This window comes from Colossoma macropomum, unplaced genomic scaffold (assembly GCF_904425465.1).
Source record: "Colossoma macropomum unplaced genomic scaffold, Colossoma_macropomum, whole genome shotgun sequence".
Classification (NCBI taxonomy): Eukaryota; Metazoa; Chordata; class Actinopteri; order Characiformes; family Serrasalmidae; genus Colossoma; species Colossoma macropomum.
In genome coordinates this window covers 18734876-18753495 of record NW_023494789.1, presented here as the reverse complement: position 1 = coordinate 18753495, position 18620 = coordinate 18734876, and the positions used below count along the sequence as shown (strand labels likewise).

At 39.3% G+C, this 18620-nt stretch overlaps 1 protein-coding gene across 1 annotated transcript in view; it reads right to left on the bottom strand.

Moving 5' to 3' along the window:
• hs2st1b (heparan sulfate 2-O-sulfotransferase 1b) overlaps positions 1-7416 on the bottom strand; it is a 94051-nt gene extending 86635 nt beyond the window's left edge. The window contains exon 1 of the mRNA XM_036570424.1: positions 7006-7416. Within this exon, the coding sequence (XP_036426317.1) occupies positions 7006-7156 (151 nt within the window). The 5' untranslated portion in view covers positions 7157-7416. The remainder of the gene's footprint in view (positions 1-7005) is intronic.
• Between the last annotated feature and the right edge of the window lie 11204 nt (positions 7417-18620).

Genomic DNA, 18620 nt, shown 5'->3' with positions numbered 1-18620 from the left:
AGTCTGTGGTGATGTGTATCAACACAGTGATAAATGTACTTTTACAAGGCACATGTATGCAAACGTGTACATGAAACGGATACTGTAGTGTGACAGCACGACATTTACAGCATCCAACATCATTTATTATGGTAACTGCTGCACTGAAGAAAGTATTTCTTTCCCTCCCCTACTGTGTGTCATGCATTCAGGTGAAACTGACCACAGACTGAATTTCATTCTCCAGCTTATCATCTGTTGTGTACGTGAAAGAAGTGAGTACTTTTTTTTAATTGTTGTTAAGGCATGTGTGGTTTTTGTTAGTTATGAACTTGAGTTTCATTTACACAGACTTGGTTTAGGTCATGTTTGTAGTGAGTTATGAGCTTGTATTCTGCTGTGATTTGTGCTTAGCTGTTAGCATTTAAGTTACATATTTGTAGAACTGCTTCATGTTGTTTCGTTGCTAAAAATTAAACAGATGAGGTTACTGTGCTGTTGCCTCTCTGCCTCTTTAATCACATGTTAATGATCAGTTTGTTGTTCACTGACAATCTCACGCATGAATGAGCCCAAATACTGAATACGGCCTGTGCTGCTACCTTCCTTTGTGATTGAAAGTCCAGAAAGTTTACTCTGCTTTGACCAGCACCTTACAATACAATATAGTTCTTAGAAGTTCCAGCATATTTTGTTCTTCATTCTTGTATTTATTAAACTTTACAAAAACAACATTAATTAAAACCAAAAAAAGTCATTTTCATCCTCCTCAACATTATGTTTTTATTCCTTATTAATCTAGTTTACAGAATACATTTTAAGGTGAACACTGACCAAAAATGTCTCTTGTATATCTGGTGTGTTGTGTTATTGTATAGTACTGTGACACTTGTATCGTCACACTTGTTGTATCATGAAGTTGCTGACAATCCCCAGCCAAAGCAGTTTTTACTTGCTCCATCGGTCAAAACAGTGCTCCTGTGAGCTACTGACAGCCTGACAGCATCCAGTGGCCAACAGTCGGCCTGGTGTGTCAGGGTCTTAAAAGTGTAGCAGCTGTGTCAGCAGTAAATTAAATGTGTGATACTGTGCATCAAAGTGGCAGCTGCGGCGACCAGAAGGACAAATTCTTGTGGTGTTATGATTTGGATCAAATCACTTTAGACTGTCTGACCATCACACAAACACAGCATTTTGTTCTCTTTCGATTTAATGGTAAATATGTGAAGCCTAAGCGAACCTAAACTAAAATGCAGCAGAGTGATTTTCTGCTTTTGTCCACATCAAGAGAACCAAAGCACAGGTGTGAAGACACCTTCGGCACTGCCTTATTCTAAAAATCCTATCATTATATTGCCAAACATTTTCTAATTATCCACTGAGCCATACTGTTCACACAGCATGTCAGAGTGATTACACTGCATGTTATTTGCATCAAACTGATGGAATTCTCATTCTGTTCTTTAATCTCTCTGCCAAAGCAAATGTAGCTCAAGCTGTGGGCTTTTTTCTTAGAGCATAGCTTTTCTCTTTATTTCAATCGTGACGCCTCCTGCAAGTATAAAATAGAGCCGCTGCATTTCATTCAAAACATGATTCCCACTTCAGTTCATTTCAAATCTTACTTGCATATTGGTAAGCAGTTTTCCCCAGTTCGTTTATGTGCTTGAATCTTTTTATCAATATGATCTATTGTAATCACCAAGTGAAAATGGAGATTTTGCATGATACTTTCATTGAACAGCTCTCGTCCTAGTTCATGGTTCACTGCAAAAAGCCACAGTTTGTATTTTTCTGCAGCATTAGGGAATCAGTCGGTAATAAACCGGACTACACTGGATTTCTTTGTTCTGTTAAGTGTTTATATAAAAATGGAACGCAACTGTGGGATGACTGCGTAGTGACGTTTTGACATATAACATGCCCCTTGTGGTGTAGTTTGAAAGTGGAGTAGTACTACAAAGATGGACATCATGCAGATGATAACATAGTTCCAGTTTTGGCATAACTGTTGAAATAAGGTCTTTCCATGCCATTTTACTAAATCACTTTTTAAAAAAAAATAAATAATAAGTAGCTTTTTAATAGATTTTTAAAGCAATTATAATTTTGGCATATATTTATTGAGCTAAGTATGGTGACAGTGTAAGTCCAGTGTTTGTTAGCAACATTAGCCTAGCATCTCCCGTTGTAAACTAAGAAGCACACATCAGATATCAAACGTGTTAGCCGATCGACTGCATCTGGGGTAAGTGATAAACCTTTTTGATTTGATTTTTCGCCAAACTACTCCTTTAATAACATGCATACTTCTGAATGAGAGCAGAATAAATATGAAAGTATTTCTAAGCCAGCAGTATGCATTCATATAGTTCTGTATTGGTTTACTTGTCCAAGAAAACAATGAAACTGAGCCAATGCCAAAGGTAAAATAAATATTAAACTATTCATCCATCCATCCATCCATCATCTAAACCGCTTATCCTTCTGGGTCACGGTGGGGTGCTGGAGCCTATCCCAGCTGTCATTGGGCGGAAGGCAGGATACATCCTGGACAGGTCGCCAGTCCATCGCAGGGAACTATTCAAATTACTTTAAATCTAAGAATAATAGCGTGAGACATTGCTTGTGCCACCTGAAGCACGTGGGCGTGTTTAGACAGTGTAAAGAACAGATTCAGTGGTTGACAGAGTTTTCTGTGAAGGAAGGGGAAGCTTAAAGACTAGCACCTAAAATTCGAACAGGGCTGTTATATGTTATAGCAACACAGTGTTATATAAAACCCAGTGATAATTATACCACTTCAACATTTAAATTTCTAATATCCATGTAACTCTTACATTCAAAAGATGGAAGTACACAGCCTACTGTCTCCATGGAAAGCACACACCCTGACAACATGAGTTCACAGTTGGTGATGATAACTTCATACTTATTTAAATTATGATTTTGTGGTGTTCTCACAATAGGCTTTTTAAATATTTTCAGTATACTTTAAAAAATAGCAGTACCACAATACTACAGCACGATTCATTCGTTTATGATTCAGTTTAAAAGCGACAAATCGATTCGATATGATCTCATACACTAAACAGAAATTCATTTTGGTAATTTCTAATGATACTGTGGCATCTTCTCTGTTGCTCATGGTGTGAGGAGGACACTGTTTAAAAGCTGAGCTGCTGCAGCCCTCGGGTCAGCTGTTGTGTTTTGCAAGCTCAAGCTCAATATAGTCTGTATGCATGTATTTTTCCAAATAAAGAGCTTTGTTTGGGTTTGTTTGGTGAAATATCACTTCATTCCCTCCATCATCCGTATTCATGATTAGTGTGTGAATGCTGCCAGAGCCACCAGCACTGTAAGCCACTGAAGTCAGAGGAAAATGACTTATTACACAGTGGAAGGTTATATGTGAAACATTTGTTTAAACATGTTTATTTTTCTAATCAGTCATGACTAATTTGATGTTAAGCATCTAAAGTCAATTGCTGACCAATGCAAACAATTCAGATTTACTCTTTTGTGCCATTCATGCATCAAAAGGAATTATAAACGACGCATCAAGAAAGAATGAATCGTTCATTCATGAATCGAACATTTTGTGCATTACATTACAGTGACATTACAGAAAACACTCATTTCATAAATCTCTAATCTAAAGCAGCCCTGTATTATGACAGATTACTAGGACTAATCTCAGGTGGATAGATCTTCAGCAACATAGCTATGGCCCCTGGATCTAGATGTTGGCCTGTGTAAATATGAACTCTCTCAAACATCTACAAACCAACTCACCAATGTTCTAAAAGCAATAAAGCTAAAAAACCTGATATCCACTTAAAAATCAAACAGCTGAGATTGATTTGGCCTTAGAGAGAACGCAGCCTGTCAGCGATGAATGACTGGATTTTGCAGACTTGACACTAAGGCTTGTGAGTCATGACTACTCTGGCAAGACAAAGCTACACATCTTCCATCTCCTAATGAACTATAAGTTACATGCAGCAATCTAAAACGTGTGGTACAGTGTCTATAAATTCAAGCCTGCAAAGGGAAATATTTCAGCCAGCGTCACATCAATCACGTGCAAGAGAAGCTTCTAGACTCATCCATCACCACATTCGTCTCTCGAAGAGCTCCATTTCATCCAGTTTAATTAACTCTCATCTTAATGGAAAGATTCATATCTCTGGACCCATAATGCAGATTCTGAAAAGAATGTAGCCTCTGCTGGTCATGAAAGGTACAGTTCGAGTAGCATGTAACTTTTAAAAAATAAATAAATAAACTAAAAAAATGGTAAGGAGGGTTTATTACTCAGATTAAAAAAGGACTGTGTGCATCATCCTGAATTAAACGAGGTAAGTGAAATAACATGGCCAAACTTCCATCATGTGGACTTTTCACATGAGCATGTAAAAAGCTTTCAATTAAAAAAAATGGAAATTATTATTCTTTCCCCCACAATTAGGCCTAACCAGGCTTATCTACCAACAAAGTGCAGTAAGAAATGCTAAATGTGGAATCAACAAAACAGTGTTGGGAAAAAACACTGAAACAGCAGATGAATATGTTATTTGAAGTAATTAGCACATCACAGTAATCTAATCACGATACAGGACATTACAATGGTAAATGGTGATTTCTTTTCAACCCAAAATGAGTTTTGGAGAGAGCAGTTTAATGCAAGCTTGCAAGTTCCTCCTCAGCGAGCCCCACTAATGTAAAAAGGAAGTGCGAAGAATTGTTGTGTACTTAAGGGGAAATTACAGCCCATATTCAGCACAATCAAAAGAATTGTTGCCTACTTAAGGGAAAATTACAGTCTCTATTCAGTACAATCAGAAAAAGCCACACCACTTCCAGCCTATTTCAGAGTCAGATGCTGCTACTGTACAGGAGCCTGGTCCCTCTATCCCTGCGATTAGCCATAAGAGGAAAGCGCCAACTCGCCTGTTGTTCTTTTCCTCCAAGAAATCAGTGGTTCCAAATGAGGTTTTCCACTTTGTTAAGTACTCAATGAATTCAACATGAGCATTCTAACTGGACTGGTCCCTTCTGCAATTTGCTCAGTGTCAGAAAACACAGTACCACTTGTTACAACCACGTCCATAAATGTCTGGGTGCACCTGCGTCGCAAACCATCCATCATCTCACGGGTCATTAGATGACTCGTGCAATTACCAGGATGTGAAGTCTCGGACAATTCAGTATGAAAATAAGCAGGTGCAGTACTATTTCTGTTGATTTCTGGCTCTGCTTTCTAATCCATTCCCACAGCAAAATGGAAAGAATTTCTAAATAACAGTTTCAAAGATGAGCACCCAAACCACAGGTCGATACTTGTCAATGAATGCATGGCAGTCATAATGCGCATATCATTAAAAACCACACATCGTGATTTCATGTGTTCTACATATCAGGTGAATTCCAGCTAAATCCAGATCCCACAGAATGTAAAAGCACGTTCGTGATCACTTTCAATGTAAGACTTTGTTTTAATGAGAAATCAATGAGAAAACAACAACTTAGATGTTACAGAGAAAAGTGAGAGGCGCATTCAGGAAAAAGGCACAGGCAGATAAATGGTCAGTGTAATAAGTGCTGTTATATGTTACTTTCCAACACTTCCAACACCAAAATTCCTGCACAATTTAGTTACTGACATGTAAAAAAGTCATTAAGACTTTTTTGATGTGGAATGGTGCACTATAGAGAAACTTGCCAATTCAAACTTCTTCAAGGGGTGGTGGTGGGGACCAGGAGTTGCAATATCTTCATTGCCATATTGTTCACTATTCAAAGTGACCACAGAACCTACATGTCTTGTTTTTATGTAATGCTAATAAAGGTAAAAATAGTGGTAAATCTGAAAACTATGGAGACCAGCTGGTGACATCCCGTATAAATAAAAATAATGCATGGCCATGACTTGGTAAAGCGTGGGAACGAGATAAGTAAGCCTTGATCAGAGCTAAATAAGGCATGATCACGTCCCCACGCCTTACTAAGTCAAGGCCATGCATTATTTTTATTTGTACGGGATGTCACCAGCAGGGCTATTTTGCCTTATAACACCCTACATATACCTCTCTGCTATGAATGGATTTTAAAATATGTTTCTAGACCTTAACTTCATTATAAATCTATCATGAAACAATGTCTCAGGCATCAGGCAGCACCTTTGTCATTATTTCATGTAATAACTTTCTGTGAGGGAGCCTTTAGAGGCGTTAAACACTTGACACACAACAGATGTCCAGTTCCTATCACCACCACTGGAACAATTCTGACTAAGTAAGTTTCTCTAGAATAGGGCATTTTACATCAAACCACACTGAATGACTTTGTTTACATCTTAACCACTTAGTTATACACACATTTAGAAAAATCACTGGATTTCTCTTTTAAGGATATGAGCTGTTCGTGATCATCACTGTAAGACCACGCATGCCTGAGCTATTACACAATGCCCACTACATGAGGATAAAAGCATGGCTCCGTAGCTATGCATACATGAGCCACGGACACAACCAAAGAGCCAAGCAGCTGGGCAGAGATAACCCTAGCATGCCAACCTCATCCTTCGACCCAACGTTAACTGACTCTCTCTCTGCCTTCTTGATCATTTAATCAGTGCAAGCGGCTAAAGCAGCAAGCCAAACCGTCGGCAGTGTACACTAGCTGGTTAACAGATCACACGAATCTCGTGTTCCTTATCAAAGCTGGTTAGCGTTAGATGACGAATAGCAGCTGAAACGATGATATTTTGCAATCTCCCAGCAAAAGAAGAAGGCTTAGACAGCTAGCTGGGTAAAAGATGAGAGCTGGGCTAAGCTGAGCTGAGCAGTGCGGGCTCTACGTTCTCAGTGTGCAGCAGCAGCAGCAACAATACACTGAACTAGTGCACATACACCCTTAGTTTGTCCGTACAGGTCGCAGCTGCTGGAAAAAAGTCTCTATTATTTTCATTCATGTGCCCAAATCAACGTGCATGCAGAAGGAAGGAAAGATCCCAAATCTCACCCAGCTTTTCCCGAGACTCCTCCAGTTTCCGAATCTGGTTCTCGATGAATAGCACGGCCACTCCGAAAGCAAGCACAGCCAGGAGCTGAAACTTGGGCGGCATCATGATCCGTAGGAGCCCCATGAAAATGACCGGACGGTTTATGTGCATGTCATGCCGAGTACCAGTCAATCAGTCAGTCAGTCAGTCACGGGGAGCAAATGCGAAATGAATGAGTGAGTGTGTGTGCTGGTTAGTTTTGGCAGTGGCTTGGTTTGTACAAGAGGAAACAGATATCAAAAAGCAAACTACAGGTCTGCATTGCCCTTCAGCTGCTTATCTTCCATCTGTGTTCATTTTAGCTGGAGCATTCAAGTCTCGTGCTTTATGCTTCTCTGTGCTGCTGATATTGACCCAGTACAGGCGTTATTATTTTCTTTTCCCACCTGTATTCCAACAAACTCCGCCTACCAAGCGTTATGATTGGCTGTTGAGCGACTAGTGGGCGGAGTAAGAACCACTAGCCAATCACAGCACAATACACGGGCTGATACTGGCCAATCAGAGTGCAGGAAGGTATGAAAAAAGGTGGGGGAAAAACATCCCCGCCTACTATCCTCGTGCGTCACGCAGGACCCGTTTTATTGGGTTTGTGATGCATTAGGTGGAGAGCGTAGTGCCATCTATCGTAGTGGAGTGCAAGATATAACGCTACTGAAACCTGTTTACATTCACTTATTCCATGTAGCCCATGGTACTTTTGTGAGTGTGATAATATTATTGTTGCTCACACCTCTCACTTCAGTATTTTATTTTAGACCAAATGGATCCAGAAACAGAAGAACAGAACCTAAGAAACGCAAGCTCCAAGATTAGGGTTGCCACCTATCCCGTTTTTCCTGGGATTGTCCTTCTTTTTAATAGTCAGTGCCGGAAAATGTATTCTCTCTCCCGGGACACTTAATGTCCCGGTTTTCAATAGGCTACATCATTTTTTACCATTTCTGTTGCATCCCGTTTCTTCCGTTGCTTCCCACGTTTAGTTGATAGTAGCGAGTACTTTTTTCATCAGACAGAACGTGACATCACTTGGCCTCCCAAGGGGCCTTGGGGAGTGAGATCGGGCACCACTAGAAGGGCAGTGAACCAATCGCTAATTGTGCTGAATCTACTTCCAAATGGTAACGGTGTTCTGGAGCAAGGGTGTCCAGACTTATTCACAAAGGGCCGGTGTGGGTGCAGGTTTTCGTTCCAGACAAGAAGAGCACACCTGATTCCACTCGTTTAATCAGTCAGTCTCAGTCTTTTAACAACTTATCAGTTGAGCTCCTGCTTTGTTGCAATGAAAACCAGCAGCCACACCGGCACTTTGCGGATACGATTGGACACCCCTCTAGAGGAACAACCGTTGAGATGGGTGGCGAGACGGAGGACGAAGATGAGATTGGGTCTACTGGGTCTGAGAGGCCAGTCAAAAAGAAAATGAAACGTTCAACCCATTTCAATAATGACTGGATGAAAAAATAAAACTACACTGCATGGCTAAATCCAACCCCGGGCGATCCACTTTCTGCTGCCTGCTCCTTACGCCAAGTTTTACATCATTAAAGTAACAACACCTTTACTTGAGGATGGTATTGGGCTTTCATGCCTGCCTCTTTCTGCCCACCACAATCTACATCACCAGCCATGAAACTGACCAGCTTAAATTCCACTGCTTGGACCTGTGGACTTCCAGTCCATGCCACTGAAATGACCAAACACAGTGCAGAATGAGCAGACTGGGCTGTTTGTGGCTCTGAACAATTGTTACTGATGTTCCAAATTACCAGCTTGATGTTATTGGAGCTGTAGGAAACATGCTTGACATTTAAGGTGCAAGGAAATTCTCCCTTTCTGACATCTGACAAGCCAAACGTATTATCAGGTCATAGCAGATCTGAGACGGGTGCATGCCGTAACTCTTAAATGTCAGTTGTCATATGTGATAGGAAAATATTAGACAAAAATTGCAATACGTTTTGATGTCATACATTCAGTGCATTTACAAATATGTGGCCAAAGCAAATTCAGAGTCACATGAATATAAAATAAATTACATACAAAATAAAAGTACCATTCTGTCTATACCCAGTTAACCCTGACTTAAAGGCAACACTTGGTATTTGGACATTGTTTACACACACAAATACTGTTCAAACAAATTTAAAAAGACTATAAATGTCACAATTATTACATAATCATCTGATCACAATTATTTGAGCTTATCGCAGTTATTATCCACTCCTGTTAGCTATCATAGTGTTTATGCCGCAGCAAACAGAATGTGAGCTGTGTGTACATTTTCCTCTGTTGGGTTGAAGCAAATACATGTAAATAACAGAATATGCTGAATATGCATTTATTGAGACAAAACATGGGTCTTCCAAAAACAACAACAAAGTTCTGACTTCTGACTGGTGCTAGCAAATTTAGAGAGCAGTGGTGAGCAATGTTTGTTTAGTTGAGGTTGTGCTCTGTCTGTCAGTTAGGAGCTACTGAGTATCGACAAAGCTAGTTTAAGACAGTTTCTTCCGTTATATAAAAACATGACTGTAAATGCTAGGTTACCCACAACCGAGTTCTCAGTGAGCGGCAGTGACCAGAGCTTAACGGCTGAAACAAAAAGGTTTTGTGCAGTGTGATGCCAACATTACTGCTACTGAGTGCTGACTGGTTGGTGAGCTGATCAGCTCAGAGAGTTGCCAAAAACGTTCAAAAACCACCAAAATGCATGACAAACCACCCAAAAAATACACAGCAAAAACAGTATGAGGTCATTTTAACAGGAATATAAAATAATACAGCATTTAACCAACATGACATCAGTAATAAGCTTCTTACATTAAATTAGACATATTCAGATTTCAGCTGCAGTCTACCTGCCTAGCCAAAATCCACCCAATTGGAGGTTGGGGGGAACCTGCCCAATCTGGCAATACTGTCAGCTCACTGGATGAGTCATCATGAACATTCATGAGGCACTGTTAGAAAGCCCTATACATATTCTTGTGTATAAAAATGATTTACAGCATTTACAAACTATGATTTTTCACATACACTCTATAGTAACCTATTCGTTTTGGACTCGTTCAGGAGCGCCCTCTTTCGTCTGACAAACCTGGAAGCCAGTTCTCCTCACTAGACATTCTTTGGTATCAACAGCTAGGAAGCAAGACAGCTGATCAGACAATTCAGCCACCTTAGGCTTAAGTACCTGCATATGAGGACAAAAAACATTTATATGGCAATGATTTGCTAGCTAAAACGTCATGATCCTGACAGCCCTAAATAATACATTTGATGAGATATAAATTACTACTATGACACAAACCCCTTAACCGTCACATACAACATCATAAACAGGGCTGTCTTCTAAATGAAGCTAAAGTATAAAGACAAAATATGAATTTCGAAATCCTTCTGTCAAATAAATGCCATCCTATCTTCTGAAAGCACTTCGTATGAAAGAAAGTCATTCCCTGTGGTTTGTCCCTGGTGTGCAGTGTCCCTTGACTCCCTTAAGAGGTGCTAACACACGGTGCATTGAGGGATGAGAGAGATAAGACTCCAACTGTGCATGAAATTGCACCAGATCAAATCAGCTGCATTTTGCTGCTGCTTAAAATAGCCCCGTTCACCTTCTATCACCAGCCAGGTGCACAATAGCAGCAGCATGGACAAGTGGGCCTCACCTGCACCCCCCCTCATACTAATGCAAAACCACATGCCAATGCATCCCAACAAGCAGGACCATATTTGTATAGTTTTACTGTGTGTATTTTTGGTTCATGGGGATAATCAGCATGAAAAAAAGGTTCAAAATAGATATGCCTAGCAAACATTTGGCAATTATACAGACAGATTATATTAAACATGTATAATTATAGAGGAATCATGGCAGCTATTCTTTTAACTCTATTCATCATGAGGGGTCAGTTTTATACCACATTTCAGACCATCTGTTGTAAAATAGACTGCTGAATAGACTGATGTGGACTTTACATTCTTTGTCCTGAGTTGTTTGAGTGCATTCAGTATCATCTAAGCACTCACATCCTTTGTGATTAAGGTCATTTGAGCAGACAACAAAGAGGGCCATTATGATGTATTTATTCCCAAAGACTTCCCCACAAGCATTCACTGTTTATTGACTGTTTGAAAGGGTCTGCGTCTTTGAACAGCATGCATGCAACTTTACTCCAAATACATTTTTATTATTAGGAATATTTATTTATATAGCATTTTTCTTTTCAGTTACAAAACGTCAAGGGGAGAAAAGTGAAACTTTGGAAAGATAAAGTATTACAGTTCACATGAAAGGCAGCACAAGAACAAATATCATTTCTTGTTTATTATTGTGATGTCAGACCTTGCTATACAGAAGGCTACAATATTCAAATAAGTCCTCTAACTAATCACAAGGGGGGAGCTATTCATTTGCCTCATGTGATGTCACTGTATGACCACACTGTCATTTTAATGACCAGGAGAATCAAAATATATTCTCTGTGTTTTACAGATTAATGAAAAAACAGCCATCAGGAAGGAGAAATTTAAAGTTTCACTGTATTCCTACCTAAGCTTAATGACATGACAATGTTCAATTAATTTGTGTGTTTGAGCAGAAATCACTAACATTAACATTTACTTTGCTAAAAGCCATAAAAAATTAATCAAACTAATCAATACCATCGTTATGCGTGGTCTACACAGTTCACTGGCTCATCTACCCAACATTAGGAAACTAAGGTTACACATCAGTTTTTTTTTGTTCATAGATAATGTCACATATTCTCTCTCCCGTTCACCTCTTCTTTAAATCTGTATTGCGAGCCCGTCTAGTGCCGAAGCAGCAGCATCAGTAGCTACATCAAGTTATAACATCAAGTTATGTTTTTAGCCGATGCTCTTATCCATCAAGATTAAAAATGGTACGCAAGCGTAGCGTGAGGACTAAGTGTTATTATCGGTATAACAGGGTTTGTGTCTGAACAGGGAAATCTGTCCTGTCTCCTGTGAGTTGGGAGACGTGTACGCTGTGATGTTTAAGACTTTAAATCAGTAACTGATGGGAAGCATATATGAATCAAAACCATTTTTTTGCACAAATCACTGTTTTTCATTACTGGTGTTCACTTTTCTTTTAATTCTCAGTGATCGCCCCAACTGAGGTGCGGCAGGAGACAGTAATTAAAACGGCAGCTGCACAAAAAGTCACATGACTGAAACATGAATTAGAACTCAAGTCACTTTTGTGTGTGTCACTGTAAGAGAGGAAACCCACACTAGCAGGATCTCATAAATGCATGAATATTCAGAGTTGCAAATTTCATGCATATGAACTAAAATTAATTGTTTGTGGTTACAAACTGCACGCATATGAAGTAAAAGTGTATATGAAGTAAAAGGTTTTGTTTAACTAGGTCTAGGCTTAACAGCGCAGCAGACAGCTAACAGGATAACAGAGTACTCCAGTAATATTCAAAATCTCAAAATATTCAGAAATGGCTTTAACAAAGGAAAACTGTACAACTGCAGCATACAAAGCAACAGGAAGGCCACGTGAATGTCTGTTACAAGTCTGTGTTTAAGTAGAGCTGGTCTAAGTAGTATTAAACCCAGAATGAAAAGTGAATGTACACCACCTTTAGCTTGACACCGAATACAGAAATCTAGGATTATTGTAGCAATGGTACTCAGGCTACTAATAAAAGGTAAGGCTTCTACCTTAAACACTGCCATCTACTGATTAAAAATGTTTAATGTATCAAGTGACTTAAATTGACTCATGAACTTAAGTGAATTGTTTTGAAAGTCTTCTTTTTTATCTTTTTCAGTAAGGTATTTTTTACAAGTGCTTAAGTCACTTTAAATGCAACTTGAAAAGCTTTGAAAGGCTATGCTCAGTATGCTGTTGTTCTGTTAAACCGGTTGGCCTGAAAATAGATTAGCTTATAATATAAATAGCTTAATTATCAAAATAATCAGTAGACTACTTGATTACTAATATAATCAATAGTAGCAGCCCCAATATTGTTTAAATTACATCGTAATACGAAGTAACGCAATTGCAATACGGCCTTAGCACACACATCCACGATGATAGGTGTAAGAGACCCCATAATTAATGGACATCCTCCCTTTGACACATGTTCACTGGTTCCTTAATTGAACATCTTTATTGCGGGAGATGTTCAGGGCCTGGTGTGATGCCTTTATATCCATAAAGAACATCAAAGCACACAATCTGATGGATGTATTGCCTTTGCCTGCTCAATAGTGACTCACTAAATTCCCCTTGTCTCAGAGGACCAAATTATTTTTGACTGGAAGGCATATGCAGTTCAGATTATTTCATTTTATGACTCATTTGAATAAGCGAAAATTCCCCAAGCTAATGAGATACTGGAATGACACATCTCTGAAATGACTACCTGTGTAACAACGTGCAAAGGCTGCAGAGACAACCCCTCACTCTCAAACCTGCTTCTAATGTGCGCTGTCAAACACATTAGAAGAGAGCTGTTTCTGTCAGTGTTCTCATCTGTTCTCCATAACTGGGACGGAATGGATCGCAAGTTATTGCCTCTGTTCTTTTTCGCTTCCCTTTAGAGCCTTTCTAAAAAGGTTTTCCCCATCCTGCGTTTTCGCTCCGTCTTTCCCTTTCCCTCGAGTGGTGAGGGGGGAAAAGGGGCCGAACTGATTGATTTCAGCCTGTTTGCTTCGACAGTGTTATAGCTCAGGAAAATTTTTCACAGTAACAAAGCTTTTCTTCTCAATGCCTTTGATGTGTAATGTTTCTGATGAATTGTTAATAGAAGCAGTTTCTTTTTCTTGACCACCAGCAGAGTCACTGAAATGGAGCAGCACCTTTAAGTTACTCTGTAAAGTAGTATGAGAGTGCATTTGCTAAATATTGTCTGAAGGCTTTTTCTCGTTCCCATCAGTTTATTCATATTCTACTTCATTTTCCATGTTTATTGTGTTCTCATAATATGTTGGGATTATATTCAATTTGACCATTTTTCTACAATTTGTGCTATTATTTTATATTGTATAAGTCTATTGTAAACTACTGTGTGTTGCAAGCTATTAGGTGACTAGAGATAATTTGCAAGCCAGGATAAAATGTATGAGCCAACATACATGGCCAATAAAGACTGATTCTGATGAAGAGTGGTCAAATTCACTCCTTTATCCACAACACCGGTACTCCATCATGATTCTATGTGAACAACACAGCTGTGCGAATTCTGGATAAAGGGGAATTCAAACATTCTGAAATTTCCACAAAGGTCAGTTGTTGAGATGTAAACATTTTGATGTGAAATGGTTAGTTGTACAGAAACGTACTGGCTTAGATTTCTTTACAGTGGTGGTGATAGGAACCAGGAGTTGTGATGTCTACAACACAAATACAGCCATTTTATTTACTATCCAAAACCACCAGTGGAACTGCACTTGTCTTCTAAAATTTTATATATAATATTAATAATGGTGAAATACTGCCCTATGGTACCTCTCCGCCATGAATGAATTTTTAAAAATACGGTGTAAACCAGATTCGCAGCAGATCCTTTACCATTTTATGTAATAATTTCCTGCAAGATCATTTTAGACACTTCAGACGTCTAGTTCCTATCACCACCACTGTGAACAATTCTGACTTGGTAAGTTTCTCTGGAATTACACGTTTCACACCAAACCACTCTGAATGACATTCTTTACATCTTAACCATTTAATAAAACTATATATATATATATATATATATATATATAGTCTCTAGGCACCTCACGATTCGATTCGATTACGATTCAGAGGGCTGCAGTGCGATTATAAAACGATTATCGATGCATCTCGATGCATCTTTTTTTTTCTATACAGCATTACTATTTTCTCACTGTGTGAGTTCAAGTTTCAAGTTTATTTGTCATTTGCACAACATGTCAGGACATTTATGCATTGAAATGCTTGTGGTGAGGCTCAGCTAATCACTCTACAGAAAGTAAATAAGTAAAAATAAAAATACAAGAAAAACCAACTGAAATATATTAAATATACACAAAATATACACAGAATATAGAGACAATATACATTTTAAAGTGACTAAGTGACTCAGTGTTGTTATTTAAAGTGACTTGGTACTTTTAAAACAAAGTATTTGTAATGATCAATAACGAATTTACTTCCAATATCTCTTATTAATAAATCAAATGGAAGTGATGTGGCAAGTGAACTAGAAGGCTCTCATTCACTGCTTTTGTTTAGAGCACATGAGACGCTACTGCCACTTGTCTGCGATAAAATGCGCAGTTACGGTGAAATAAGATCCAGTGGTAATGGATGTCCACGCAGCACGTTACAGCTGTCCTGCCCGTTTTCTTTAGTGATTTTATAACTTCGGTTTTGGTCTCGTTGTGGAGAGTGGGGCAGGGGAATCGCTGTGTCAGTAAAATATCTTTGAGACGGGACGTGTGCAACATAGAGCGAAAGCCCTGTTTCGCAACGACTGAGAATTGCCGTGCAGACTGCAGGTCACATAGCAACGAAGCGTTATTCGCGTTTATAAGCAGCGCAGTTGGTTTCCTGGTACGTTAAATCTGCAACGAGAGACTGTCAAACACTAAACAGTTATGAAGATGAAGTCACTTCTCTTTCGAATTCTCCCGTTCCACCTTAAATGGTGTCGCATTTACATTCGGCGCCTCAGTCAGAATTTAAGGTGGAACGGGAAAATACGAACAATAAGCTGGAGAATAAGAAGCGACTTCAGCCTCGTAAAACAACGCTGAGAGACATTTTACAATAAGCTGCTCTAGTTTTGAATAAAAGTTTCCTGAGGGAAAGGGGAGGAAAGCGGCTAAAGCTTAAAGCAGAGCAGAGTAAGTCCGCTCTTGTTTATATTGTTTAGTCTATACTAGGACATTATCACATACTGAGACATACTGGACATAAATTGTTGTGGCTCCCAAGCTGGTTTGATTTTTGTTGAAAGGACAAAATGTCTCTTCTTAACATTTGGGTTGCGACTCCTGACCTAACCTGGCTTTTAATGCAGAGGGAGCTGGTCGGATTTCTCGCTCATCCAATAGTGTTTTTGTTATGTGCCGCCACAGACTGTCCGGGCGCTGCACTTCCGCACTTCCAAGTTCTCTTCGCCTTTTGTGTTCCGTGAACATTACATTATGAATTAAATATTTAGAAAATTGATTTTTGTTAATCATGGGGGCATGCAGGGCTTTGGAAAGGCAAAGTAGTACACAAAGAGAACTTATTTCAGATTTATCACTGTTGTACTATTATCAGCATTACTCATAAAACCTCAGAAGACACATGGAGGTTTTGGACAGCAAACAAAATGCTGAGGCAGACATGCCAACCCCTGGTTCCTGTCAAATAGCGGAGAGGTACATGCAGGGTGTTCCAAGGCAAAATACAAAGAAAACTAATTTAACCATTTTACCATTTATATACAAACATTTCACCAACTACTAACATTACTTATATAAATTCATAAGATGTATAAGCTCACTAGTCATTTTGTGTAGTAAATACAATGGATATATTTGCTTTATAGACAAAACTCTGGTTACTATTACCACCATCTCACGTTTGTGTCTTCTAATGTAACATTAATGTCACAAATTCTGTTCCCTATGATAGTTTTCCATATAGCACTCCTGACTGTCCAATGTAGGGCATAATGATTACGGCACATTTCAGACACAGTGTATATTATTTCTGTAGCATCGTATCCACTGCAAAATATCAACAGTGCGCTTGCCATTGCCTGTGTGACAAGAACTAGAAATGGGACTGTAGTTTTCTGTATCTTTTGCAGTTCTAAAGGAGTGGTAGCAGGCCTGCATGGAGAACAGAGAGGACGGAGCTCACCCCTGCGCCGGAGGCAAGACGAACAGTTCATTAAACAGACAGTGAAGGATGGTCTTGTTCGCCAGGACTGGATGAGGCAACCAAGCAGAGAGCATGCGTGCTGATAGATGTATTTAAACGTCCCAAAGAGAGAGTGAAATAGGCCTGTGTGCAGAAATCCACTGCCAACTGTATCAGGCCAAAGAGACTGAGGAGATTCATCTCCAGTAAAACAGAGACTGCAAACATGAGCTTGAAACAGAGAGAACAGTTCTTGAAGACTAATCTAGACTGGCGATTCTGAAAAAGCAGGTTATATAGTGAGTGTTTCAAATGCTCACTAATGTAGCCTATTGTTCCTGTAACAAAAAAGCATGAAAATGTTCTATGGCTTCTGATTTCTTCTGTACAAGTTCCCATTATATTTTTAAAGTGGTTTTCTTACCCTGTAGGCATTTACACTTGAGCATCATTCCAGTGTGTTGAATGTAATGCAGGTAACTCCTGCAGCCTATCTAAAGGAAGTCATTTCTGAGATCTCCACAACCCAAGTAACATCAGAGTGATAGTTAACTTAAGCTGAAATGAATATTGCCATCCAAGAGAGTTGCAAACCTTAGAAAAGCACATTTGTAGAAGAGCAGGCATTGCAGGACTGAACATAAGGTGCAGACTCCTTTCAGACACATAGGGAAGTCAGCAACGTTTACAAATAAGATTAACAAGCACCGGTAACACCAAAATTATGTCAATTTTTCATTATTTAATCACGGTAAGTGTTTAGCAGTCAGTGGGCCAGTTTCCTGGACACAGATTAAGCCTAATCTTGGACTAAAACTGAATCACTGTTGGGAATCCATTTTATTTTAGTTCAATCTCGGTTTGAGAAACAGGCCCATTGTAGGCTGATCTGTTATTGGAAACCTCAAGCAAATGCCAAAGGCTCCCCCTTGTGTTTACTTCAGTGCAATGGCCGCTATTTCAAAACCCACCCTATTCCATGGGACATAAAATATATTAAAGGAGAATTTCAGCCTGCAGCTGACATTTACTATGTTCGATATGTCATGTAATATTCTGTAGTGAAGCACTGCATCCCTCAGCCTCACTGGTTTGAAAAAAAATATGATTTTATATCCATTAATGTTCTCTCATGTCCCTAGCATGCACGGAGCAAACATGTCTTGCAACCATTGTGAATCCTCCCAAGGCAATAAAGATATTCACTCATATAGAGACAAATAAATACAGAGTAACTTTAGCCACCTGGTTTACCTCTGCATTTGCCAGCAGGGAAAAAAACAGCTTGCCTTCATGTTTCTGCCCCAAAGTGCTTGTAGTTCATTCCCACCTTCAAATGTAAATCATCAGGAGGGAATTTTCCTAGTCTTAAAACTGAAAAATCTCACTCAAAACCATTTTGGCACCACTGTAGGAGATGGAGGAATAGGCATGTAGCAGATGTAGCAATGGTCACATTTTTCATTTTGGCTATAGCACCCCTTTAACATATTATATCTTTGAAGCCCATCTGTGACACCTCTGAAGTCCACCTGTGATGCCTCGGATTGGTTCCTCCACCTCGACAGAATAAGCCAGACTCCAGCGCATAATTAGGACTGAGGACAGGATCATTGGATGTAGTCAGCCAGTGCTTCAAGACATCTACAACAGCAGGGTGATGAAGCACACCAGCAAAATTACAGCTGACTCCTCTCA